The sequence below is a fragment of the Nothobranchius furzeri genome, chromosome 2, assembly GCF_043380555.1.
Source record: "Nothobranchius furzeri strain GRZ-AD chromosome 2, NfurGRZ-RIMD1, whole genome shotgun sequence".
Classification (NCBI taxonomy): Eukaryota; Metazoa; Chordata; class Actinopteri; order Cyprinodontiformes; family Nothobranchiidae; genus Nothobranchius; species Nothobranchius furzeri.
The window spans coordinates 23285690-23312467 of record NC_091742.1 but is presented as its reverse complement, the minus strand read 5'-3'; the positions used below and the strand labels follow the sequence as shown (position 1 = coordinate 23312467).

The 26778-nt window shown below is 41.1% G+C and overlaps 3 protein-coding genes across 4 annotated transcripts in view; 2 read left to right on the top strand and 1 right to left on the bottom strand.

The window, feature by feature from the left end:
* LOC107378106 (mitogen-activated protein kinase-binding protein 1) overlaps window positions 1-1019 on the top strand; it is a 31856-nt gene extending 30837 nt beyond the window's left edge. The window contains exon 33 of the mRNA XM_015948139.3: window positions 520-1019. Coding sequence (XP_015803625.3) covers window positions 520-750 — 231 coding nt within the window. The 3' untranslated portion in view covers window positions 751-1019. The remainder of the gene's footprint in view (window positions 1-519) is intronic.
* Window positions 1020-1170: 151 nt separating this feature from the next.
* Window positions 1171-17947, bottom strand: LOC107378107 (galectin-3). Its single transcript, XM_015948140.3, has 7 exons — window positions 17004-17947; window positions 6280-6344; window positions 5068-5114; window positions 4370-4897; window positions 4195-4283; window positions 3888-4059; window positions 1171-1603 (listed from the first exon to the last, which is right to left on the bottom strand). Exons 3-7 carry the CDS (start codon window positions 5107-5109, stop codon window positions 1445-1447), a joined length of 990 nt encoding a protein of 329 aa, XP_015803626.1. The 5' UTR covers window positions 5110-5114; window positions 6280-6344; window positions 17004-17947; the 3' UTR covers window positions 1171-1444.
* Window positions 16103-26778, top strand: part of pak5 (p21 protein (Cdc42/Rac)-activated kinase 5) — a 99870-nt gene continuing 89194 nt past the window's right edge. The window contains exon 1 of one of the 2 annotated variants that reach the window (XM_015948141.3): window positions 16103-16874. The gene's annotated coding sequence lies outside the window, so the exon portion shown is untranslated. The remainder of the gene's footprint in view (window positions 16875-26778) is intronic. The other variant, XM_015948143.3, reaches the window with a different exon arrangement.

Here is a 26778-nt window from a genome sequence, read left to right as displayed (position 1 = left end):
GCGACAACATGGCGTCTCATGTGTTTATGAATCTCCTAATCAAAGCTTAACGTGAAGACATCACCTTCATTTCCCACCAGAACTAATCGTTTCTCCGGATTTGCTGGTTCTGAGCACCATTCCACGTTACACCATTCTCCGTCTCATCCACCTTAGTTACACCATACATTTAGTGTTAAAGTAGTCTAGTTTAATTTGTTTAGTAATAAATCTTTTAACTTTTAAAACCTGACTCTCTCTTCTGTTGTCTCTGAGTGAATACGAAGTGTTACATAATCCCTGCAATAAAAAGTTCCAATCTTCTGGTAAAACAGTACCCACAGATCCATAAGGCTGATTTCTTATTTACTATGGAATCTTATGTCTCATGGCTCATTAAATAACATGTAAGTTAAATCATTACAAGAATAATAAAAACAATTTGAATCCTTCCCTCAAATTATCTTAGATTGCAAACTGTTTCAAACTAGAGTCCAGGTGCTCATCAGCTGATTTACTGACTGTTTTCATCTACAACAGCTACTGAAGCACGACCAAACCTCCTCTGAAGGTCGGCGAGAAATGCTGAATGTGGTGTCAGAAGCTCTGCTCACGGTGAAAGCTGAACTGGACTCTCTGCCTCTTGCCCCCTCCCTTCGTGGAGGCTCCCAGGGGTTAAAAGGTGAGGGGGACAAGGCCTTGGCTCTGCTGGAGCAGTACGCTGAGCTGCTGCTGAAGTCCGTGGAGAGGAGACTCGACGCCAAGAACTGAAGAGGTCATCTCGTGTTTGAAGCATCAGCAGCACTGTGAACTGCACCACCAGCTTCGTGCACGAATGCTTATGTTCAGATTAAAAGGAGACATATTTAGAGCACAGAAGAGCAGGCAGACTATTATGCACTAAAAAAAGTTGCCTTATTTTCATGTTGCCATACTCATAAACAGTGCACCACTGCTCCAAGTTTAGAGAGGTCCATCATCAGGTAACGGGGTGAAGATAAAGGAGGAAGATGCTTCATTGGACATGTTTAGTGCCAATTTTAGCTTCACAGATTAGCTGTAACTTCTACGCATTTGTTACAACTTTTGTAAATCTGAATCATGTTTGTGCGTTTGAAATAATTTAGATCTTTGAATGAAATTTTCTATTTCTCTAAAGATTTTTTGTACAGTCTTATTAAACACTTCACCTCTTGTTCACAATTTTATTGATGAATCAAAGTAAACAGAATTTGATGACACGGTTACGACTCTGTAACAACACCTCAGTTAGTGGCACAAAATATTACACAAAATCTAAAACATCACGTTTGCCGCGGAAAAACAGAATATTGGAAAATAGTCTGAAAAGTTTTAGTTCCTGCAAAAGGTTGCGCGTAAATGGTATGAATTACCCTGCATGTGCACAGATCTACCGGTATAAATGCAGTCTGCTGCAGGGTTTCATTTAGGAACGGTTTCTAACTTAAGGAAGTGTCTCCACGTTGACGTACGTGAGGACCACATCGTTCAGTATGTTGATTCGGTCGATCTGGTTGAGCTCTCTGATGCGGTGCCGAAACTCGAACAGTGGGATGTTGTTCACCGCCACCCTGAAGGCCTCGGGCGTGCACAGGATCTTCATCTGGAAGAGAACAAACCATCGACAGCGCAGCACTTCCATCAGAACTGGGAGTCACCATGTGCGCAGAGCCAAGGTAAACTGCAAAAATAGATCAAATGTATCCAACACCACCAGATATAAAGATAGCTGCGATGCTCAGCTTTCATCTGACATCATTAAACTCAGCGCAGGGAAATGAGACTGATGCCTTGCAGCAAGTTGGTTGACGGGTCAATCTTTGTCTCCTGCACTTTTTACCATCAAAAACAATATTACGCTATATTAAATAGACACTGGTTGAGCACTGGGACCAAGCAGAAAACAACCGCTTGTGTGGAAGCCAGTTTCTCATTAAATATTAGTTATTTTTTGTATACTTACTGTAAAGACACCCACCCACCCCCCACCCCCATGCCAGTTGTGTACCCCCCACTTATAAAGAACTCAAAAATTTTATATCTGGTTTTTAAAAATATGAATTTTTCCACCCTCTGCTGGACCAAATCTGTTACAACACCATTCAAGACATGATTGGAGCTAATACTGTACTCAAGATTACTCTAATATTTGAAAAAGTAGTCCAAAAAATACTCAAATAATAATAATAATAATAATAATAACTATTTGGTAAAAAGGTCTCTGAAAAACTTAGTAAATATTTATCAAAACACCTGATTTAAATTGACGAACTTGTTTAATGAAATTTTTAAATTCAATATATTATAATTATATGATTCAAAAAGCAAAATAGAACTTAAATAAAATGTAATAACTAAATTTAAAATAACACATGAAAGAAGAAGAAACACATCAAATCACCCTCATTCACAATAAATCTTAGAAACCTTCCAATAGATAATATGGATTTGTTAGGGCAATCCAACATGGATATGGACAGTATTTAATGCTGAATGTATTAGAAAAGTATTATCTGATAATAACTGTCCACCTGTAAACTATAAGCTAAAAAAGATGATGTAACTGCTGTTCTGCAGTGAAAACTGATGTAAAATGTAACATCAAAATAAATGATTTTTTCTCCATATTTTTCTATTTCCTATGTTTTGATCATAATTAATGAATTGATTGACATTGTGTTTTTTTCACATAGCTAAAGCCTCTAAAACTTTAAATCCACTTTAATATAACTATATAATTATTTATCTCTACTAGGATGTGTTCAGCACATAACAACAGGCGGGGGCTTTTGCATCATCCTAAACCTAAAATGGATCAAACTGACTTTTATCATCCAGGACCCCCACCACCCCCACCACCACCACCACCACCACACACACATACACACACACACACACACACACACACACACACACACACACACACACACACACACACACACACACACACACACACACACACACACATACGGACACACAACAAATTAAAATAAAGAAAATCTCACTCCGACGCTTTTCCAAAAGTTTGCAGCCCTGTACCATCTTCAGTTCAATTCAATTCAATTCAATTTTACCTATATAGCGCCAAATCACGACAACAGTCATCTCAAGGCACTTCACATAATAAACATTCCATTCCAGGTCACAAATGGTTGTTTTCCGCTTTGTCCTAGAGCTCAACCAGTGTCACTATAATATAGCGTAATATTGTTTTTGGATGGTAAAAAGTGCAGGGGTCAAAACTTGACTTTGGAAAAAGTGTGTGTGTGTGTGTGTGTGTGTGGGGGGGGGGGGCAGGGGGGACATGTCCCCCCCAAAATTACATCCATGAGTCACTGACTAGTGTCAGTGACTTTACTGCAATCCTCATACTAAGCAAGCATTTAGCAACAGTGGAGAGGAAAACTCCCTTTTAACAGGAAGAAACCTCCAGAGGATCCTGGCTCACTGGGGATCGAGAAGACAGAGCAGGCGGACACACACACACACACACACACACACACACACATGCACACGTACACACACCAAGTAATGTTTCTATGGTTACGTTGTGATTTCTTAGTAAATATTCTATTTGGCGAGAGATAAACTTTATTGTATTTATCCTAGTGGATCTATAATTAAACGGGTAAACTAGTAGTAGCACATCCAACGTCGAAGAAAGCAAAAAGTTATTATCAGGAGAGGGAGAATGTTTAAGTGGTTAGCAGCAGTGTGCTAGTCGATGGCCCCCTCCATGAGGCCACCACAGCTCAGCAGAACATCATTGTAGCTTCTTTTATATGTCATGCTGTGGGACAGGTGTCCTCTTGTTCTCAGGTTAGTTGGCGTTAGCATGTTGCCTAGCTCTTGAACATGCTTCCTCTGTTCACTTCCTGTCTCCTCACCTCAAAAGGACTCCCAATAGCAAAAGGGAAGGGTCCCTTCAGGTCCCTCTCCTCTGAGCCCCAGCGCTCGCCCACTTTGTGATTACGGACCAGCACCTGCTTCCCTCCCTCATTGAAGCGGGGGTTGATGTGAAAGGCTATGTCGTTGCCCCTCAGGAAGTTCACTGTGAACCTGAGGGAAGCCAAACTGTACTTAATCCTTTTATGTTTTGCAGGAAATCAAACATTTTTGCATGATGCATGCTATTCCATTAGGAATGCATGATTTTAGTTGAAGGTGAACTGTGCAGGTAGAAAATCCACTCACATTTTGGCGTTAGGTTTCACATAGCCCCGGATGGTCATCATCATTTTGTCATAAACACCCCGAGCCAGGTTCAAGTTGTACGGCACGCTCTGGGCAACAAGAGAAGAGGAATGAGCTCCCTCGCAGCTAGAAATCAGCAGAGTGTGTCTGTGTGAGATGTATTTATGCATCTTACCATAGGTCCAGATGTGGGTGGGAGCCAGTGTTGAGGCATGAAGGACGGGTTCTGTCCGGGCCACCCTGACTGTCCCGGGTTATAGGGCCAGCCAGGGTGGGCCGCCCAGCTGGGAACACTGGGATGGATGCTGGAAGCTGGAGCAACAGCAGGAGCTGGAGCCGGGACTTGAACTTGAATAGGAGCTGGTTGCGGTGGTGGCTGGTACTGGGAGGGAGGCCAGCATGGCTGACACGACTGCTGCACTTGTGGAGCTGGAGCTGGGACCATGGATGTGGTCAGTGCTGGTGCTGGAGGTGGAGGTGGTGTTATAACCTGAGGGGCCGGGCCTGCAACCGAAACAGGAGCTGGTTGTGCTGTGGGCCAGCAGGAGGCGTTTGGCTGACCAGTCCAGCAGGGCACAGGCTGGGTGGGCTGCCCGGGCCACACAGGGAACCCAGATCCGGACGGTGGCAGGCTGGGCCAAAGGCTGCCAGTCTGAGGGGCAGAACCGGAGGATGGGCAGGTGCCACACAAAGCATCAGCATGCTGAAACGCAGGAGAGGGGGAGGATGGAGAGAGGGGGGTCAGGCACCAGGATAGAGATACGTGAAAGAGAGAGAGTGGACAGAATAGAGGACACCTACTGAAGAGGTCAACATTTTAGATTTAGATGGAAAGCATTTGGAGAAAATCAGAGGTTATTCTGTCATTCTTACCAAAGTGGGCATCTGAGAATTAGCTGTGGTGCTCGCATCCATCCTGTCTGAAACACCAAGATTGAACTCAGTCTGCATGTTTAAACAAAATGTTACAGCCACCACACACGTGCTAATATTCTATAAAAGAGACCGATATTAACAGGAAACTTCGACTTTGGCTTGACTTTATTCCTGATTATTTGTATTTTTATTATTTTCAGTGGTATTTGCATCAAATATCCTATAGCTGTAATGGTCGTTGTTTTAAATTTAGATTTTTTTAATTTTCCAACTATGCATCATTTCTAAGAACTGCTGTTAGTTTTCCCAAATAGACAATGGTATTTGTGAAAGGTAGGTTTGTTGCTATGGTAACACTGATGTGTGGGACCGGTCTAAAAGAGACACGCCTTTTGGAGGAGAGGTGGAGGATACTGATCCTTTCCATCACTTAATTCCAGCTGCTGTGAAAAAAAGCCGGAAAACAATTTCTCTGAACTTAAGTTTCAGGAGTTTTCAGGAAATGCAGCCGACTTTTGGGAAACGACTATCAGACTTTAAATGTGCGGCACAGTCGTTGATAATAATATAGTATTTATGTCCTATCAGGTTTGTTAGGTTTTGTTTAGACATTTTTTTCTTTCTTCATGATTCAGTGTCAGGAAAAAAAAACTGGAGAAAAAAGCATAAAAACAGAAATAGTGTGTAGAGCTGAACTATTTTTTATTTTATTTTTTTATTTTTTACTCAGGCATCACATTCTTCACATTTATCCACGAAATAGAAAATTAAATATTCTCAATTTTGTTACAGTGTCTTAAAGTTCAATATCAGAAATAACTCCACTTATCAGTTAAAGTTAAAGGCCCATTAGTTGTCACACACACAGGTGTGTGTGCGAAATTTGTTCTCCGCATTTGACCCATCCCCTGGGGGAGCGGTGAGCTGCAGACACAGCCGTGCTCGGGAACCATTTGGTGGTTTAACCCCCCAATCCAACCCCTTAATGCTGAGTGTCAAGCAGGGAGGCATTGGGTCCCATTTTTTCCAAAGTCTTTGGTATGACCCGACCAGGAATCGAACCCTGATCTCCCAGTCTCAGGGCGGACACTCTACGACTAGGCCACTGAGAAAGGTAGCTAATCGAGATGCCGTTTCATAGAATGCTCAATTTATGCATCATTCTTCTAGTTTGGAGGTAACTTGCAAAACATAAATAGACATAGTTACCTTTACTTTTCTTCAGTCCTCAGTGGGCAGCAGGTTCTGGAGCAGTTCCAGGTCCGTGTGTCCGTCTGCAGACAAGCACAGAGAAAAGGCCTTTTATAGCCCTGAATCCTCGCACCACCAGGCCCCTCCCACCGCCGAAACAACGCCACTCCTTTTGGGTTCAATACTAGAACTTTATAGTTCTGTTAGAACATTCGTGGCTCTTACATGTAAGTTAGGATCCTCTAAGAAGAAATCAAAGAGTAAAGTAAAACATATCAACATCGACACGTCGCATGTTGGTTCTGCTTTCAGTGAACTTGCCGAAATGTGCTGCAGATAAACTGTTGTGCTCCAGATGAGGCTCTCCTTTCTGACCCGTCTTAGGTCCAATGACAGGACAATGACTTACTTTTGTGCTGATGTGGCTCATTTCAACGCTGAGCAGTCATGAGACCGTGAAACACTCGAAGGCTAACACAATTACAGCAGACGGACCAGCATGTCAACAATCTGAAGGTCAGAAAGGGCTCCTCGTGCTTGTCGCTTCCTAGCAGAGCTCTGATTCCTACGTTAAACCCTGTAAACGTTCTCTCATCCCTCCAGTGAATTAAAAACCTAGAATCTGGTGTTCCTCACCATGACAGACGCTAAGGGCCAACTCAGCAACCTAAATCTCAGCGTGATTATCTAATAAATCTCCTTGGTAACCGCATCATGACAACAAGTGTGGATTCTTTATTAGATTACCAATCATTTGAGCTGAGAAATGTCAGAAATGTCAGAAAAAGAGTGAAATGGCCCTGCAGATGCAACACCTGACTCTCAGCCTGCTCACCTGAAACATTTGTGACCGAGACCCACTTTGGTCGGCCGAGTGTCACTGCTACTATTTCAGTAAGCCGTGATTATCTTGGTTCATACGGCTTTTATTCTCATGAGAATTACTGCAGCAAAAGCTGCACTTTAATATGAAAGCTGCAACACAAAGTCAGCTCTTTATTCTGGGTTCTCCGACTGGTGCACTGGATCCAGTTCAGCTCAGATTTATTAGACGAGGCCCAACTAATACATCGTTTTCCCAAAGGTTTGACCTTCTCTCTTTCATGTAAGTTTTAATCCATGATTATCATCAGAAATGTTCAATATCAGCCAAATACCGATACCAAAATTGTGAGTAAAATGCAATACCAATAATTTCCAGCATTACATTTTGATGCCAACAGTGACTGATGGTCAAACGACGACATTCCTTCTTATTATAAACTCTCCAGCTATTGGCAGATTTGGCTCACTTTTACCAACTTGCTTAATTCTTCATGTCACAGGTTTCAGAAGGTGTTGGAAACATTCTTCAGATGTTTACGCAATTGCACATGTGATGTTCCAAAGGTTCTGGTCTGAGATCCGGTGACTCTGGAGGCCGTTGGAGTCTAGTGAACCAGTGGTCATGTTCTAGAAACCCGTTGCAGATTGTCTGAGCTTTGATGCATGATCCTGCTGGAAGTAGCCTCCAGAAGATGGGTCCGTGTGGTCGCCAGTAGCTCAGGAGGTAGAGTGGCTTGTCCAGTAATTGGAAGGTTAGGTTGGATCCCAGCTGCTGGCAGAGAATCCTGCTGTTGTGTCCTTGGGCAAGACACCTAACCATCCCTGCCTGCTGGTGGTGGTCGGAGGGGCCGGTCGCCTCTCTCAGTGTGACCCAGGGCAGCTGTGGCTACATTGTAGCTCATCACCATCATCGTATGAATGGGTGAATGATTCACTGTAGTGCAAAGCGCTTTGGAGTCCTCTGACTCTGAAAGGCTCTGTACAAGTGTGGGTCATTCATCATTTATCATTCATTTAACAACACGCTTTCTCCTCTATCAGCAGATTCATTTTAGTCAACTGACTGCTGGGAAACTTTCTGTTTTTGGACCGTACTCTGAACTCTGGAGATGTTTGTGGGTAAACATGCCAACAATGCAGCAATTCTTCATCATTCTGATGCTCAGTTTGACCTTCAGTGGGTCATCTTTGCCACCTCTTGCCGCTTAAACCAACCGACTCGCTTAAATCTGATTATTACATATTTTGTGCTGATGAACAAATGAACAGGTGTGCCTTATGAAGAGGCAGGTGAGAGTATGCTGAGATGTGGTCAATCTCATGAATAAATTAGGTTTCTCCAAGCCTAGAAGTTTAGATGAACCGTAACAAAAGACTTCTCTCTGCAGGTCGATAGCCACGCTCCATCATAGCCTCAGTAGGTCTACTACAGGCCTGAATAGTTTCAGGTCGGCCAATCACATCGCTCTATGTTTATGGAGAGATGCTGGGCAAGTTACAAACTACAAAGATGGCGTGAGCTCATAAAGGCGTTCATTCAAACGGCTTTGACATCAACTTTGGACAGTTTAGACTTGGGCCTTTTTTTCAAAACATAAGCAGATAGAGGTACTTTATTTAGAAAAAATGTTTTTAATTTGCTTCTTCTTCTTCAACGGTGTACATCTTACATTGGTGATCTTCTTAGTCCCTACACCCCCAGCAGGTCCCTGAGGTCCAGTGACCAAAGCCTACTGGTTGTGCAGCGCACCAGGCTAAAGACCAAAGGTGACAGATCATCTGCTGCTGTGGCCCCCAGACTCTGGACCTCTCTCCCCCTGAGCCTGAGATCGGTGGACTCAGTGGTCTCCTTTAAAAAGCAGCTGAAACTCACCTGTTCAAGCTTTTGTATGACCTTTATCACCCTCTCCTTGTTCTGCTCTCCCCACCTATTCCACCTTCCTCAGGATCCACTGATTTCCCTCTTTCCTATTCACTCTCTTTCTCTTTGCTCATTTTAAATATATTTTAAACATTTTCAAAATGCTTTTTTATATTTTTACAATTTTTTTTATTTTTTGTTTTTGTTTTTGTGAAGCGCCTCGTGATTTTTATCTTGAGAGGCGCTGTAGAAATGATATTTTCTTCTTCTTCTTCTTTCTTCACATTTTTAATCACAATTGTCTATTTTTTGCTCATTTTAAATACATTTTTAATCATTTTCTAAATTCTTTTTTATATTTTACATTTTTTGTTCTTGCGAAGCGCCTCGTGATTTTTATCTTGAGGCCCTATAGAAATGATATTTTCTTCTTCATTCTTCTACTGTACATCTTCTTCTACATCTTCTTCTTCTTCTACATGTTCTTCTTCTTCTACATCTTCTTCTTCTTCTACATCTTCTTCTTCTTCTTCTACATCTTCTTCTTCTTCTTCTTCTACATCTTCTTCTTCTTCTACATCTTCTTCTTCTTCTACTTCTACATCTTCTTCTTCATCTTCTTCTTCTTCCTCCTCTACATCTTCATCTTCTTCTACATCTTCTTCTTCTTCTACATCTTCTTGTTCTTCTATCTTCTTCTTCTTCTACATCTTCTTCTTCTTCTTCTTCTACATCTTCTTGTTCTTCTATCTTCTTCTTCTTCTTCTACATCTTCTTCTACATCTTCTTCTTCTTCTACATCTTCTTCTTCTTCTACATCTTCTTCTTCTTCTACTTCTACATCTTCTTCTTCATCTTCTTCTTCTTCCTCCTCTACATCTTCATCTTCTTCTACATCTTCTTCTTCTTCTACATCTTCTTGTTCTTCTATCTTCTTCTTCTACATCTTCATCTTCTTCTACATCTTCTTCTTCTTCTACATCTTCTTGTTCTTCTATCTTCTTCTTCTTCTACATCTTCTTCTTCTTCTACATCTTCTTGTTCTTCTATCTTCTTCTTCTTCTACATCTTCTTCTTCTTCTACATCTTCTTCTTCTTCTATCTTCTTCTTCTTCTACATCTTCTTCTTCTTCTACATCTTCTTGTTCTTCTATCTTCTTCTTCTTCTACATCTTCTTCTTCTACATCTTCTTGTTCTTCTATCTTCTTCTTCTTCTACATCTTCTTCTTCTTCTACATCTCCTTCTTCTTCTTCTTCTTCTACATCTTCTTCTTCTACATCTTCTTCTTCTTCTTCTTCTACATCTTCTTCTTCTTCTACTTCTACATCTTCTTCTTCATCTTCTTCTTCTTCCTCCTCTACATCTTCATCTTCTTCTACTTCTACATCTTCTTCTTCATCTTCTTCTTCTACAAGTTCTTCTTCTTCTGCATCTTCTTCTTCTTCTACATCTTCTTCTTCTTCTACATCTTCTTGTTCTTCTCCATCTTCTTCTTCTACATCTTCTTAATCTTCTTCTACATCTTCTTCTTCTTCTTCTACATCTTCTTCTTCTTCTTCTACATCTCCTTCTTCTACATCTTCTTCTTCTACATCTTCTTCTTCTACTTCTACATCTTCTTCTTCTTCTACATCTTCTTCTTCTTCTACATCTTCTTCTTCTACATCTTCTTCTTCTTCTACATCTTCTTCTTCTTCTACATCTTCTTCTTCTACATCTTCTTCTTCTTCTACTTCTACATCTTCTTCTTCTTCTTCTACTTCTACTTCTTCTTCTACATCTTCTTCTTCTTCTACATCTTCTTCTACTTCTACTTCTTCTTCTACATCTTCTTCTTCTTCTACATCTTCTTCTACTTCTACTTCTTCTTCTTCATCTTCTTCTTCTTCTACATCTTCTTCTACTTCTACTTCTTCTTCTTCATCTTCTTCTTCTACATCTACATCTTCTTCTTCTTCTACATCTTCTTCTACTTCTACTTCTTCTTCTACATCTTCTTCTTCTTCTACATCTTCTTCTACTTCTACTACTTCTTCTTCTTCTTCATCTTCTTCTTCTACATCTACATCTTCTTCTACATCTTCATCTTCTTCTTCTTCTACATCTTCATCTTCTTCTACATCTTCATCTTCTTCTACTTCTACATCTTCTTCTTCTTCTTCTTTTTCTTCTTCTTCTTCTTTGGTGGACTGCCCTGTTGACTGGTTTCCACAGTGATTAATACATCATGTTGTTTGTTGCTCTATAACAACAAACAACATGCTATTTCAGTCCAGGCTCAGGTATTATTTCAGTCCTGGTTCAAGTATTTCAGTCCAGGCTTGGGTACAGTCTGAGTACTCACATTTCATGCACTGTGTGCATTTGTTTGACAAAACAGGCTGTCAAGATGTTTTCACAAGCCTGCACAAAAAAAAAGGATTGTAAAAAAATTCAAAACAAAATAAATGTATCCTTTCAATCTGAGAAACAAATCTTGTGTGATCTCAGATGTCATTTTTCTACAGTTACATGATTAAAGAATTTGGCATTTTTTTCTTTGAACCAACGCAACAATCGTGTAGGAAAACCCAACTATTTTAGGTGTAAAAAATTGAAGAACATTATTAAGTTGATCCAAAGTAAGACTTTTTCAACCAAAAGATAATGGTGTGTTGCAGTAATTCAAAATAATGCATTTAGATAGGATGATAAAGTACATTAAGCCAGATGAAAAAAGTTCATTGTATAGAATAAAATTGTTACATTGTCATGAAGCGGAATAAGGTGGAATCCATTCAGCCACATTCTACTAACTGAAATGTATCCATTGTGAAAACCTAAAAATTTGAGTTAAAGTCTTCATTGAATCAAACTAAAAAAATAGTTCAAGGAAAACTATTTTAGGTGTGAATAACTGAAGAACTTTTTTAAGTTTTTCCAAAGAGAAACTTTTTTCACCGTGCTGTCAAGCTGAGTGAAAGACATCCATAGTCTCCGTCCCATGACTGAGCTCTGTCTATGGGCCGTTACCAGACCAAATATTTACACATGTAGGATGCATTGCCAGGTTTGCATTCTTTTACAATGCAATATTTCACTCTTTCTGTCTTTTCCCAGAACATGTGTAAATTTAGGTGTGGCAGCCATCTTGAATCCTTCTGATTCCAAGAGTTAATCCCTTGTGATTACTATTTGGATTTTTTTGGTTAAATCGATTATTTGACATCAACAGAAAAACATTTTGATGCTTGATTTGACCATGAAACCGTTTCAAGGACACTTTGGTAATCTGAACAAGCTTTACTGCATGAACTTTTGCTCAGGCTATTACGTTTTAAACTCAAATCCCACACTGGAGGTCCTAAATCAACGCATCAACGTAACTTATTGTGCTGCAAAGCTTCCTTGTTCCCATATTCTCACGTGGCTTCTGAGCAGCAAAAGAAGCCTCGTCTAACAATCCTTGGGAATTGCTTTGCTTGAGCTGCATATTGTCAGAGGAGACTTGTTGCCAAGAAACAAACAGGAACGTTTGTTTGGTCCTATAATCCTGTGACAAACCTAAACGGGCAACACTTCCTTCAATCCAGCCTCGTTCGCAGGGATGATTTGATGAAAAGTTGCACCACACACAAAATTCTCAACTTGAGAGTAAATTGCAGCGCTTCCCTCGAGTGTGTGTTTACTACCATGTGGTCATGACATGTGTGAAGCGTGATGTCACTGGCAGGAGATCTTCTTTTGTCGTCTCAGCCAATGAGGGAGCTGTGGAGAAAAAGGAGGGGACCACGAGGCATGCTGCTGTTAGGCAGAAGAGAGCAATCTGGCAGGAGATGGGCTTTCCAAAGTGACGGCAGAGGCATTAGCCTCCCATAAGCTCTTGACACCTTTCCAGTGATTGAAAGCTCTAAACTCCTTGCATCCTTCTGCACTTTCTACTCTTTTTTATCTCTTTCTTCTTGCATTAAACTGGCTGAATGTGTGAAGTGCAAATAGACAATTCTGCAAGGTAATCCCACCAGCGAGTGACATTTCTGAGTGTTTTTTTGAATCTGCGTTTTCAAACACTGAGTATAAGATAGGATCAGAAGGAGTGTGTGTAACAGATGCATTCAAATACAATACCCACTGTTGCCATGGGGACAGCAGCATGCTTTTGCGGGAACCAGGGTTATCATGAGTTCAGTTTAATGTGAAAAATACAACTTAGCATGCTCATGTTCAGTAGTTGACTTGTCAGTCACCTCTTTTGTTAAAGTATTTGCACTTCCACAAGTTCACCACTAGATGGCAATGTAAAAAAAACAGGGAAGGGTGGTGACATGCCCGCGACCCTACATGGACAAGTGGGTTCAGACAATGGATGGATGGATGGTGATATGGAGAGCAAACTCATAACAAATCATGGTGTAGGATGAAAAAGCAGTTTGGTGATCTAATTTTGATGTCCTCTACGTCAGAATTTCTTTCTAAACCATTTGAATATGGGTAAACGTTTCAACAAACTTCAAACGTCTCCATATTTGAGAAGACAAAAAAGTCCAGCTGATGTTCTTTCAGTTTCAGAAAACTTTCTGTTCCAGCCGAAATAGAGCATCTATAGTGGAACCCTCCCCCATGTGGCCACATGTGAAAGTTAGACGTGGCTGTTCACAGAAGCCACAATAACTGAGGCGTTAGCCTGGAATAGTCTGAGCTGAAGGGCTGTTCTCGCTGCTTATGGAGGCTCACGTTTGCCAGGATGATTTAGAGGTGCAGCAGGGCTGCATGGGTGATGGAGCTGGAGAGAAAGAAGCTATTGTGGATGATTGTGTCTGTTTCCAAAGTGCATTCCTCACCATAGCATGCATCTGATTGGAGTTTTATTTAGGCATGCCATGTGCAACAGGAACAGCAGAGACCCAGTTTAAGGTTTTTGACTTTACAATCGATGTGGTCTTTACCCTCTGTCGCTGTTTAAAAGCAGAGATCAGAGACAAGGACAATCCTGTCACAGTGCCAAAACTTTAGCTCCTCCACATTCGCTGGAGTGTTTGTGGGAGCACTGAGCTACAAACAGCACATGAGAAAGTGAGATGGGAGATCAATGATGGCTGGCAGGCACTGTCACACTGTGTTTTTCCTCTGCCCTACAGTCATTGTCCTGCCTTACTTAAGAAACACTCACACACACACACACACACACACACACACACACACACACACACACACACACACACACACACACACACACACACACACACACACACACACACACACACACACACACACACACACACACACACACACACACACACACCTCAAATCTTGTCAACTGACATCTTTTATATAGCATTGCTTTCTTATGGGTTATTTTTCCCGCAGACGTAACTGTCTATATTTGAAGCAGCAAAAATACATGAAAGCTCTACTTAACGTTGATTCTTTTATCTTTAATTGTCTCTTCATTTTTTCTAAAATGATCAAATCTGAAAAAGCAACATCTAGCCCATTCATTTCTTTAACTTTATTTTAGTCACTATTGTTTTTTCAGAACTTAATGTAACTATTCAAAAACACCTCTTCTTAGGGGCGTGTCTGTTTGATTGACAGGTGGCAGATGAGCTGTTAGCACTAGCTTTTAGCTTACGGCCGCCCTGCTCTCTCCAGAGAAGACCTCAGCTTCAGCCTCATGTTAAAAATGGTAAATGGCCTGTATTTGATATAGAGACATTTAGAGTCCTGGGACCCCCCCAAGGCACTTTACAGCACAATCACTCATTCACCCATTCACACACACATTCACACCCTGGTGGTGATGAGCTACATTGTAGCCACAGCTGCCCTGGGGCGCACTGACGCAGGTGAGTCTGCCGTACTCAGGCGCCACCGTTCCCTCCGAACAGCACTGGCAGGCAGACTTGCCCAAGGACTCAATCACAGCAACAGACTGTTGAACCTGCAACCTCGTGATTACAGGGAACACTTACCTCCTGTGCCACAGTCGCACTGACGGTGTTACAGTGCAGGAGGCATAAGCAGAGTTGCTGAGCAGCTGTTTTCTGGCTAAAAGACCCCACAACCCTGCATTAGCTTCAATTAGCGTCGTTAGCTCATAGCTACACTGGCCCAGAGTTTGATGGGGATCAACCATCTGACCCCACCCCTTTTTTGTATTTTTCGGGAGTGATGACATGTGACATGGCCAAGATGGTGCTGGTATACTGCATAGATCTTCAATTCAGCTCTTCAGATACCTACGGTTGAAGGTTTGTCCATATCATATACAGTCATTGGTTTAGAGTGACCATATTTAGACTTCCTTAAAGGAGGACACCTGGTGTACACTGCTCGGGGCCTTGCAGTTGCTGCTGATGTCACACTATGGCAACACCTCTTAGGTAAACTACATAGTGCCCATTTTTTATCCAGCTCAGAAAAAATCATATGTACATTTTTGTTTATTTATATAATTTCTTTATGGTGCGCCATCTGGGACTGTTTATTGGACCAAATATCAGTGGTATAGGGATTGCTGTATTTCTTTATAGCATAAAAGTTGTCCATATTTCCTACAAAGAACTACAACCCACAAAAGACTTCAACCCTGAGCAGATCTGGCAACCTGATCACATTATGTGTAACTCCTGCAATTAGTTGGCACCACCCAATCACATCAGTCAATTTAAATACTGGTGACCTGAAAAAAAAAGAGATTGTTTCATCAATCTTTGAATTCCCCAGATAACCTTGAGAAAGCAAGAAAAGTGGACATTGCCACAGAAGTAATGATGTTTGTTCAGTTATTGGATTAGAAATTTTTATTGCCTAAATTATGTTTATAAAAAACGGTTTTGTATTGTTATGGTTGCTCATTGGAACTAGTCTACAGTGATCCCTCGTTTATCGCGGTAGATGCATTCCAGACCTGGCCGCGATAGGTGAAAATCCGCGAAGTAGGGACTCCATATTTACAGTATTTATTTAGCAGGCACGTATTCAGTATTCAGACTTTTAAAACCCTCCCTTTACATAGAAAAAAAATTACTTGTTTTTTTTATAGTTTTATTACAAAAAGTGCATTTTATGATGAAATTGATGAAAAAAAAAACAGCAATTTCTTGATATTTCGCATAGAAAAATACCGTGAATCGGTGAAAAATACCGCTAATCGGCGAATTTCCCTTGAATAAGGCTCCAAAGAAAAAATCCGCAAAGTCGTGAATCCGCGATAAACGAACCGCGAAACGAGTGATCACTGTATTCCTAAATCTTATTTTTAAAGCTAGCAGTTTTATCTACAATTGGTAACATCCAGCCTTTAGTTTGATGAAAACCCTATTACTTTCTTGGTCTTAGAAAATAGACGAATAAATTAAAAATAAATAAACAAATAGATAAATACTAAACAAATTAAACAAATAAGCAACAAAATAAAAAACCAATAAATAAATAAATTAAAACTAAAAATACAAATACATAAATAACTAAATTAAAAACAAACAAATAATAAATAAACAATTATTGATATACTATGAAATACACTTAAAAGTAAACTGAGTGTCCAAAATTTGTCCTTTTTGATTGACAGTGTAGGGCCACAAAACTGCTCCGAGGACCGCTAATGGCCCGCATGCCCCACCTTGAACACCACCCCCTGGATTCAGCCTAATCTGAAATGAAAAGCAGCATTTCCAACAGGAGCGGAGATGGTTTTTAGATCCACGTAGACCTGCTACAGGTGCTCCACATCTCATGAGCGGCGCGCGCTCCGCCCTCTCCGCTCATTCGCTCCTCTCAGGCGCCCGGATGTAGCGCACAGGAGCGCACAGTCCTCCGCTCAGAGATAATAACATGGCGCTGGCAGACACGTAGCGGAGCGCATCGCTGTAATAGCCCCCAGAGAAACAGACCAAAAAGCATAACGACGGGACATGTGAGCTCCTCGACCGCATAACGAGCAGGTAGGCGTGTTCATTTATAAAGATGCGCTCTTTGATGGTGAAAAGAAATAAAGAGGCTGCTGCTTCTTGTTGCAGGGGGCAAAAAGCCGCTCTGGTCATTTTGCTTATCGGTTTAGTTTGTGTCCATACCTTTTTCTGCTCCCCCAATACACTCACTAAAACAGCAGCGTCATCCTGGGCAGCCTCGCGCCTCTGCTTACGACGCATCCGTGCAGAAATAAATCTGTCATTTTTCCAGTGCATGTGTTGTCATGGCTGTCAGGCTCTCCGTGCGTCGACCGCTGTCCTTGGTGTTGAAATGGGTGGGCGCCACACGGGTCTGCGTGTTGCAAACAGTTCCGTGTGTGAGTGCAAGTCCAGGCTTTTGTGCTTTCGTTTAAAACAATCATGCTTAATCAAAGAGCAATGGTTGGCAAAGCTGGAGGTCGAAGGAGAAATCAGCCCAGTGCATCTGTAGCTGCTCGGTGGTGAGTTGATAGCATCAGCAGACTGTTAGTGATGCTGGATTTCCTTGTTTTTTCACCATAACATCATCATCTCTCCTATATTCACCCTGCTGCATGACAGTGATGCAGACAGTCTCAGGATTTATGAGATTTATATTTATATATACAAATATATTCATAATTTTTCATAAAGCCAGTGGCTGAATGTTATTGGGCTAATGTAGGCCAAGTAAGAAATGGTGTTTAACTGGATGAAATGCATTAAACGGCTGTGCACTATATGGTTCTCCCCTTATAAGCTCCTTAAATCCCCAAAGAAACACCTTTTATAGGTGAGTAAAACAAATGGTGCTGCCCCGAGGCCATAAACACAACACACATGCTAAAATCTAAAATATAGCAATTTTTATATTTCTTATGTGTATTTTTTATGCGAAAAAAGGAAAATATTTGTTGTTTTTTAGATTCTATTGCAAATTTTTGTCTATTTTCTATCTGAAAGAGACAGTAACTGAATATCTTTGAAATCAGAAATCAGAAAAGGTTTATTGCCATTGTCAGTGAACAAGCAGTTCACAAACTAGGAACTTGTTTTGGTACTAATGCATATAACGTGAATAATAAATTTCAAAAATAGAATAAGTAGAATAAAATATAATAAAACTAGCATAAAACATTCAGCTATAAAAAAGGCAGGTAATGGTAACATGGCCGATAACGTGACATTATGTCAAGTACAGCAGACGAACATGGTTGTGTATTTATAAGCTGTTCACAAGTCTAACGGCAGATGGAAAGAAGCTGTTCTTATGGCGGGAGGTTCTGGTCCGGATGGACCGTAACCTCCTGCCTGAGGGAAGCGGCTCGAAAAGTCTGTGTCCCGGGTGCGAATGGTCAGCTGCTATCCGACCTGCACGCCCCCGAGTTCTGGAGACGTACAGATCCTGGAGAGATGGAAGGCTGCAGCCAATCACCTTCTCAGCAGAGCGCACAATGCGCTGCAGTCTGTGTTTGTCCCTCACTGTGGCTCCAGCGTACCACACAGTGATGGAGGAGGTGAGGATGGACTCAATGATGGCCGTGTAAAACTGCACCATCATCTGGGCAGGCAGCTTGGCCTTTTTCAACTGCCGCAGAAAGTACATCCTCTGCTGGGCCTTTGGGGTGGCTGACTACTGATTGAACAGAAACAATACATTCATAAAAATATAAAGTTACCTTGTTGGGAGATTTGGTAAATGGTCTGTATTTGTATAGCACCTTCTTAGGGTTCTACAACCCCCCAAGGCTCTTCACAACAAAGTCGGTCACACACACACACACACACATTCACATGCTCATGGGGAGGATACGATGTGGCTACAGCTACCCTGAGGCACACTGACAGAGGTGAAGCACCACCGGTCCCTCCGACCACCACCAGTAGGCAAAGTGGGTTAAGCGTCTTGCTCAAGGACACAACAGCAGCATTCTCTGGTCGGGTCCGGTATCCAACCTACAACATTGGTGAACAACTCACTCTTCCTCCTAAGCTACTGCTGCCCACACATGACATATTTCTTGTTGGACGCTCAAAACAATCGATATCATGCTGAGAACATGCTTTTTTTAAAAGATTCTCCAGCATTAATTCACTTTTTAGTCAATTAAGGCAGCAGATTAGGGCCTCCCAGAATATCTGCTGCTTTGTGTTGCAGATTAATGAACAATAGAAGAATAACGAAGCTATTATTGATATTGGCTTTGGAAACAAGCAAACGCACAAAAAACACAGCAATTTTATGAGATAAACTCTAATTGCTGCATGATTGAGCTAAACTTTAAATTGTGCAATCATAGATAATACACCGTTACCAACCCCAGTTTAGCAGAAAATATAAATGAATGGAATTGTTTGTCATTTTTTACTGGGGAGTACAATTTTATTATTTTAAGTCCAGCTATGACATCACTGATGACGTTGTTGAGCTAGACGCTAGCTCGTCAAGGAGAGATTTGAGGGTGCTATTGATGTTTCCTTTAGAGATGATGGGGTGTGTTTTTGTAAAACCCTAAAACACGTTTAAGCTGAGACGATGCAGTCGCCTGCTTGCACCTTAACCACGTTTTAAGCACTCAGTAATGTATTCAGTGCCAGCGTCGAGCACAACAGCTTTACATAATGATCAAAGCTTGAGGGGTGCCGTAGCACTGCTTCAGCCCGCAGTAATAATAATAATAATAATAATAATAATAATAATAATAATAAAAATAATAATAATAATAATAATAACCTTTGAAGTCCTCACAATCCCACAACCTCGTTCCCCTTACTCTCTAGTCCTCATTCTCTCTCCATCTCGTGAACACACACCCACACACACTTGCATGAGATCCTCTTCTGTGGAATGTTTTTGGATACGGGGTGCGCTCTTCTCTTCAAAGAGGACGGCGATAATCAACGCTATTTTGGTCTCTGTGGGTCTGCACCAGGATGCTCTGCCCGTCCACAAGGAGGCAGTGTCTGTTTCTCACACAAGTCCTCGGTTACGTAAGAGTCAGAGGGAGTCTGAGTAACGTAGCCAGAGGAAGATGAGCTACTTCACTGTGCATGCCGAAGAACGTCTTTTCTTCTCAGAGTTCAAGACTGACTCCACGTGTGAGGAATGTGAGAATGTACAATTGTGCAAAGAAGTAGGAAACAAAGTGGGGGAGTTTTCTGTTTGCAGGGGAGGATGAGCTGCAGCTCAGGAGGTGCGGATGAAAGGAAAAGCAAAAACTAGCTGGAGACAAGTCACTGGAAGAAGGACATGTCCATCGTTCTGTGCAGAGGGACTTGCCTTATCTTGTGCTTTTTGTGTGTAGCCAGTCTGAATGCCGAACCTCACTTAAGATCTCAGCGCCTCAGTGCCAGTATTTTGCATTTTGCTGTCTTTCTTTTTCAAAACGAGTTGTGTTTAGATGCGGAGGCAAAGGGAGAATGACAGAGATGTCATAGCAGCAGAGGTCGGATGAAGAGACAGAGCGAAGCTGTGGGCTACACCTGTCAGTGACTGATAGAGTTGTTGGATCATGTCTTTATAGTGTCACAAATCCAATTGACACGCGTGTGGTGGACAAATACCTTCAATTCATTCATAATAAAGAAATAATAATCTGTATCCTCCCACATGTGGATTTATACCTTTATCATATTTGCTTGTATCAGCTTGGAATGGATTGTCCTGTAATTTAAATTTAATTAATTTTGCATCACATAATAAGGATTTAAAATGAGTTAATAGATAGAAAATTGCTAAAATCCAGTTCCAAACTGACCTGCAACTGGAGAGTGTTTTTAAATGTGCAGAAACACTTTCGGAGGTTCCTAGAGTCCTCATACACATCACACTACCTTGCACTAGTTTTTAATGTTAGCAGGACAAATTTTCTCTTTAAAATTGTCACAGAGTCTATTGACAGAACAAGTATTTGATTTTTTTTTTACTTAAGTAAAAGTATAAACGAGGGCGGGACAAATTACTAAAGTAAAAGTGTACTCGAGACATTTTTGACTTAAGTAAAAGTATTAAAGTATGCATTTTTAAATGCACTTAACAGCTCTTGGAGAGTACAGACGCTTTTTTCCTCCTCTCCTCCCTATCTTATCCCAAGGCTCTTTGTCTGTCTTTGGGTGGACGGCGCTTCTGCATTTTTTCTGGAAACTGGAAATTATTAAAAATGGATCTGGTCTGTTGGTCTCTCAACGCGATTGACAAGATTTTTTCAACGATGAGAACGGGTGAAGGGGCTCCCGGTTGCCCCTCTGGGACAGAGCCAGTTGGGCACATCATGGACTCCTGGAAACAGTGGAACCTGATCTGCCTCTCTCAACTGTCTCTAGAGGATTCTGAAGACGCCTGGATACTCGTGGTGTTGGTGTCGGGATTCCTGCTGTTTGGCCTGTGTGGTTATCTGGCTTACCGGAAAATTAACAAGCTTTCGAGGAATATTGGCTCAATCCTGGAGCTCAGGGATGGATTACACCGCGCTGTGAACGCACAAACTCATATAATTGTCGACATGAGTCATAAGCTTGGAACTTTGGCTGAGATTCAGGCTCTGGCACAGAAAGTGGATTTGATCAAAGAGAGAGTTGACGGGTCAGCACGGATGGGGATAGATTAACTACGCCATTATTGGATCTAGAGGGGTTGGAGACCAACAGAACTCAGAGTCAAGAGAGGAAATTATCTCTGTCCGGCCCCAAAACAAGTTCTTATCTGAATCTGGTGCCCTTGGAGCCTGTGAGGCTGAAGTGATTACTCCCCCTCAGAAGAAATGTGGAATGCTGCCGTCGCCATAGCAACTCTGTCTCCCTATCCCAACCTGGGCGGGACTGAGACCAGTGAATGTTGTGGAACCGTTTCCAGGAGTCACTGTGCTTTCTAACCCAACTACCTCCCTCCCCTGTCCAAACGGAGGTGACGAGCGCTGCTCATCGCAGCTGCATGCACTGATGTGAGGAGAGTCCCAATCCTACCTCCCCACCTAGTGGACACTTATGTTGTGTAATGTATGAAGTCTGTGTGCATATCTGTCTGAGGTGTTTTTTGCAGAGCAAAGCTGCCCTCCCTGTGGAGGGTAACTCTGAAGTGCCTTTTTTTTCCTCCACCTGACCCAATCCTCATGTAACCCTCTGATCTCTATTAAGGTAAAGCGACTCGAGCTGCGAATGACCACAGTCACCAATTCATGTCATGTGTCCTAGCCTATGTATGTATGTCTGATCTCAGAATTGTGTGTACTGAAACTCTAATTTACCTCTGGGATTAATGAAGTATCTTTGAATTGATTTGAATTGAATATGCGTGTCGAAGCATGCTGTTAGATTTGGATCTGCAGGCTGGTCTGCTGCATTGGACTGGTGGTGGGAGGGCTGGACAAACACAGCAAACAAATGAACCTCTCAGGATAAAAATCACGAGGTGCTTCAAAAGAACCAAAAAAAAAAAGACAAAAAAAAGATAAAAAATGTATCATAACAATTGAAAACGTAAAAATTGTGATAAAACACAAATTTAACCAGTTTGACTTTTGAAAATTTAGAAAATGTAGTGGAGTAGAACTCGTCTTGGTGCAACAACTTCAGGAGCGGTCAGTGCAAGCTGCGATCAAACTGAGACCAAATGAAGGTAATTTGTTATTAAGTTGTTACACAAAAGTGTCCACGATCATTTTAAAAGCTTTTTGCAAAAAGTGAAATAAGCACAGATTTTGTTCGATCCCAGCTGAAAACTTGCGTTTGTTTTTGCTATTTTTGTCCATAAATATTCACCAGCGGCCAAGAGAAATACAGCCTAAGACAGAAGACTTTTAGACAGTCGAGGTCCCGGCAGAGAAATAGTCCGGCTACAGAGGTAGAGAGGCAAAGGAAGAAGTTGAATGTTCTTTTTACACAAATGCAGACTTTTCCAGTGTTGTCCAACAAGTTAAAGCCAGCAGACTTGAACAGTTGGGAAAAACTCTTTAATATTCAAACCCACATGATGGCTTTTATACGTCTGAATTTACTAGGATACGTTCATATGTATACAACAAACAGCAATCTCTCCATTCCTCTTAGCCTAACTTGTGTCCATCTGCAGTCAGTGATGCTGCTGAACCAACGATCCCTCTCTGTAATGTTTTGTCCAAAGATTAGGAGCTTAACTAGCTCTGTTCTGGACGTGCATGTGCCCAGGTCCTGGGGGTCAAAGCGTCAGAGGGCTCTGATTATGAGGCGCAGTGGAGCTTGAATACCGATGGCCCGAGGCAGCGGAGTGCTGCATCTGCCTCTTCTGCTGTGAGAGCCACAGCGCCGGGCCTCTCAGCTCTGTCACCCACTCAGCTATTTCTGTGGAAGTGTGTGTGTAGTAAATGTGTGTTTGATGTCAGCTCTTTAACTTTATTTGACATAATGACTGTATAAGAGCCCTGTTTTTAGTTTAATCTGATTTTAGCCAGTTTAGGGGGCTCTTTTTTGCTAATGGTTGTAGTGCGGAGGGTTCTGTGGCAAATTATTTCATTAATTGGAGTTGTAGTTTAAGAAAAGGATTAATCAAGTGCCAAGGTAGTTCCAGCTGCATAGCTCCAGATGAAGTATAATCTAGTTGATTCCTTCCAGATGAAGTATAATCCAGCTGTGTAGTTACAGATGAAGTGTAATCCAGCTGCATAGTTCCAGATTAAGTATATTCCAGCTTCGTAGTTCCAGATGAAGTGTGATCCAATTCCAGATGAAGTGTAATCCAGCTGCATAGTTCCAGATTAAGTATATTCCAGCTTCGTAGTTCCAGATGAAGTGTGATCCAATTCCAGATGAAGTGTAATCCAGCTGCATAGTTCCAGATTAAGTATATTCCAGTTTCCTAGTTCCAGATTAAATGTGATCCAATTCCAGATGAAGTATAATCCAGCTGCATTGTTCTAGATGATGAATTAATTTCCCACATGAAAATTCCCCAGTCAGAAAATCTTGCGAGTATAATCCAGCTGCAACGTTCCAGATGAAGTTTAATCTAGTTGCATACTTCCAGATGATGAATTAATTTCCCACATGAAAATTCCCCAGTCAGAAAATCTTGCGAGTATAATCCAGCTGCAACGTTCCAGATGAAGTTTAATCCAGCTGCATACTTCCAGATGATGAATTCATTTCCCACATGAAAATTCCCCAGTCAGAAAATCTTGCGAGTATAATCCAGCTGCAACGTTCCAGATGAAGTTTAATCTAGTTGAGTCATTCCAGATCAAGTATAATCCAGCTGCATCATTCCAAATGAAGTTTAATCTATCTGAGTCATTCCAAATGAAGTATAATCCAGCTGCATCATTCCAAATGAAGTTTAATCTATTTGAGTCATTCCAGATGAAGTATAATCCAGCTGCATCATTCCAAATGAAGTTTAATCTATCTGAGTCATTCCAAATGAAGTATAATCCAGATGAAGTTTAATCTAGTTGAGTCATTCCAGATGAAGTTTAATCTAGTTGAGTCATTCCAGATGAAGTATAATCCAGCTGCATCATTCCAAATGAAGTTTAATCTATCTGAGTCATTCCAAATGAAGTATAATCCAGATGAAGTTTAATCTAGTTGAGTCATTCCAGATGAAGTATAATCCAGATGAAGTTTAATCTAGTTGAGTCATTCCAGATGAAGTATAATCCAGATGAAGTTTAATCTAGTTGAGTCATTCCAGATGAAGTATAATCCAGCTGCATCATTCCAAATGAAGTTTAATCTATCTGAGTCATTCCAAATGAAGTATAATCCAGATGAAGTTTAATCTAGTTGAGTCATTCCAGATGAAGTATAATCCAGATGAAGTTTAATCTAGTTGAGTCATTCCAGATGAAGTATAATCCAGCTGCATCATTCCAAATGAAGTTTAATCTATCTGAGTCATTCCAAATGAAGTATAATCCAGATGAAGTTTAATCTAGTTGAGTCATTCCAGATGAAGTATAATCCAGATGAAGTTTAATCTAGTTGAGTCATTCCAGATGAAGTATAATCCAGCTGCATCATTCCAAATGAAGTTTAATCTATCTGAGTCATTCCAGATGAAGTATAATCCAGCTGCATCATTCCAAATGAAGTTTAATCTAGTTGAGTCATTCCAGATGAAGTATAATCCAGCTGCATACTTCCAGATGAAGTATAATCCATCTACTAAGTGTGTTTATGAACATTAAAGGACCTAAAAAGGATTTCTGTTTAGAATGAATATCTTGAATAACCAGTTTCTGGTCTTAATCCTGCCTTTGAGGAACTTTTTGAACACGTGTCAAGACTGAGTTAGTTTTTATAAAGTAAAAATAAAAATCATCCTTGAAATATTAAATAACGAGGCCGGCTTAAAGTATCACATCCCTAGTTTGTTTCATCAGTGAGGAAAAAGACATTTTCAAACTACAAGTTTGTTTTCTGTTTTTCCAGAGGTTACATGTGGGACAGTTTAATCACTGCACGGGGACTTCCTGTGACTCCCTGAAATTGTGTCTTCATGGTGAGGTTGCCAGGCAACCAGCAGATTCCCAGAGGGCAGTTGATCTAATCACCTGACTCAAAGATTTGAACTATAAATTCTCACTTTTGGTTTATCTTCTTAAGTGCAATCCTCACGTTAGTACTTTTTTATTACCAAACCCAAAGACAACCTAAGCCTTGTTTGTACTGCAGCCACAATGCATGATGGGAAGTGCTGTTTTAACACTCTTAAGTTGAACAGATTTGTAATATAGCGCACACACGTGATCATCTTTTCCATGCTCACAGGATTTGTCTTTTTACTTTATTTAACTACTTAACTATTTAACTAACAGCTTTTGATGAAGAATGTGCCTGCAGAGATTCGGTGGTGGAGATGTTACGACCCAGCTGTATCGCTGTCACTGATTGGTCGTGGTTCTTCACACTTGCCTTTTTTCCTGCTTTTAGCACATCCTCTTCAAAGACAGACAGCTCAGTCCTGTACTTTCAGGTGTCATACGTGATCAAAATTTTTTTTCATTCATAATGAAACGGCTGATTGAGTTGAATATTGGGAGAAAACGACGACCATGCATATACGGAGATTTCTCTTTAAAACACTCGTGCGTGCATCTTTTGATGCTCTCATCTGATTTCATCCTACTCATTGACCACAGAGGAAGGAAGGAAGAGGGGATGAAGCAAAGAGACAATCAGACTAAAGAATCCTGGAGGGATCTTTGGAGTCCCTCTGTTCTAATGCTAGTCAGAGTAGCTTCCATAACAGTTGTCATCAGGCTCTTGCTGTTTTTTTCTGTGATTTGAGATCAGTCAGGTGGAATGGCATCAAAGCAGACTCGAATGAGGACATTCATTGTGTCTCAGCTTGATTCATCACCAATGCCCCTATCCCACACCCGCACTGGGAGACTCCCAAGGCAGCTGAGCGGGTGATGATGCAGGCTGAAGTCTACATCACAGCATCGTCTTCACATCGACGACGTATCTGCTGTCTGGAAGGTAGTCATGAACAACAACCCATGTAACTGACCGCTCGGTTCAGCTCACCACAGGTACTCTACCAGTTCAAACTACAGGTAAATTAAATTAGTAGTTTCAAATTGGGTGGTTGTGTAGCGTTATGACCCGCATTTGTGAGAAATTGTATTTAAATTCCAAGACCTCCTTAATGCGTGTAAGAGTTTTCAGAAAAACGATTGGTCCAGTCTAAAAATGAAAAGTCACAAGGCATGATTTTAAAAAGGTCTGAAGATTTTCTGAACATCAACGACCACGCTTGGCGATTGCAAGTCATAGATAGAGCTGTTTTGGTCCGAAAGTGTGTGTTGTGTCCGGCCACACGGTAAAAGCTACACATGAACTAATTTCCCACATGAAAATTCCCCAGTCAGAAAATCTTACAAGTATAATCCAGCTGCAGCGTTCCAGATGAAGTTTAATCTAGTTTAGTCATTCCAGATGA

Coding starts and splice junctions, on each gene's coding strand:
- LOC107378107 (XM_015948140.3), bottom strand. CDS start 5,109: ATGGATGCGAGCACCACAGCTAATTCTCAGATGCCCACTTTG. Junction 4,060..4,194: donor GTGAAACCTAACGCCAAAAT/GTGAGTGGATTT, acceptor GGCTTCCCTCAG/GTTCACAGTGAACTTCCTGA. Junction 1,604..3,887: donor CTATTGGGAGTCCTTTTGAG/GTGAGGAGACAG, acceptor GTTCTCTTCCAG/ATGAAGATCCTGTGCACGCC.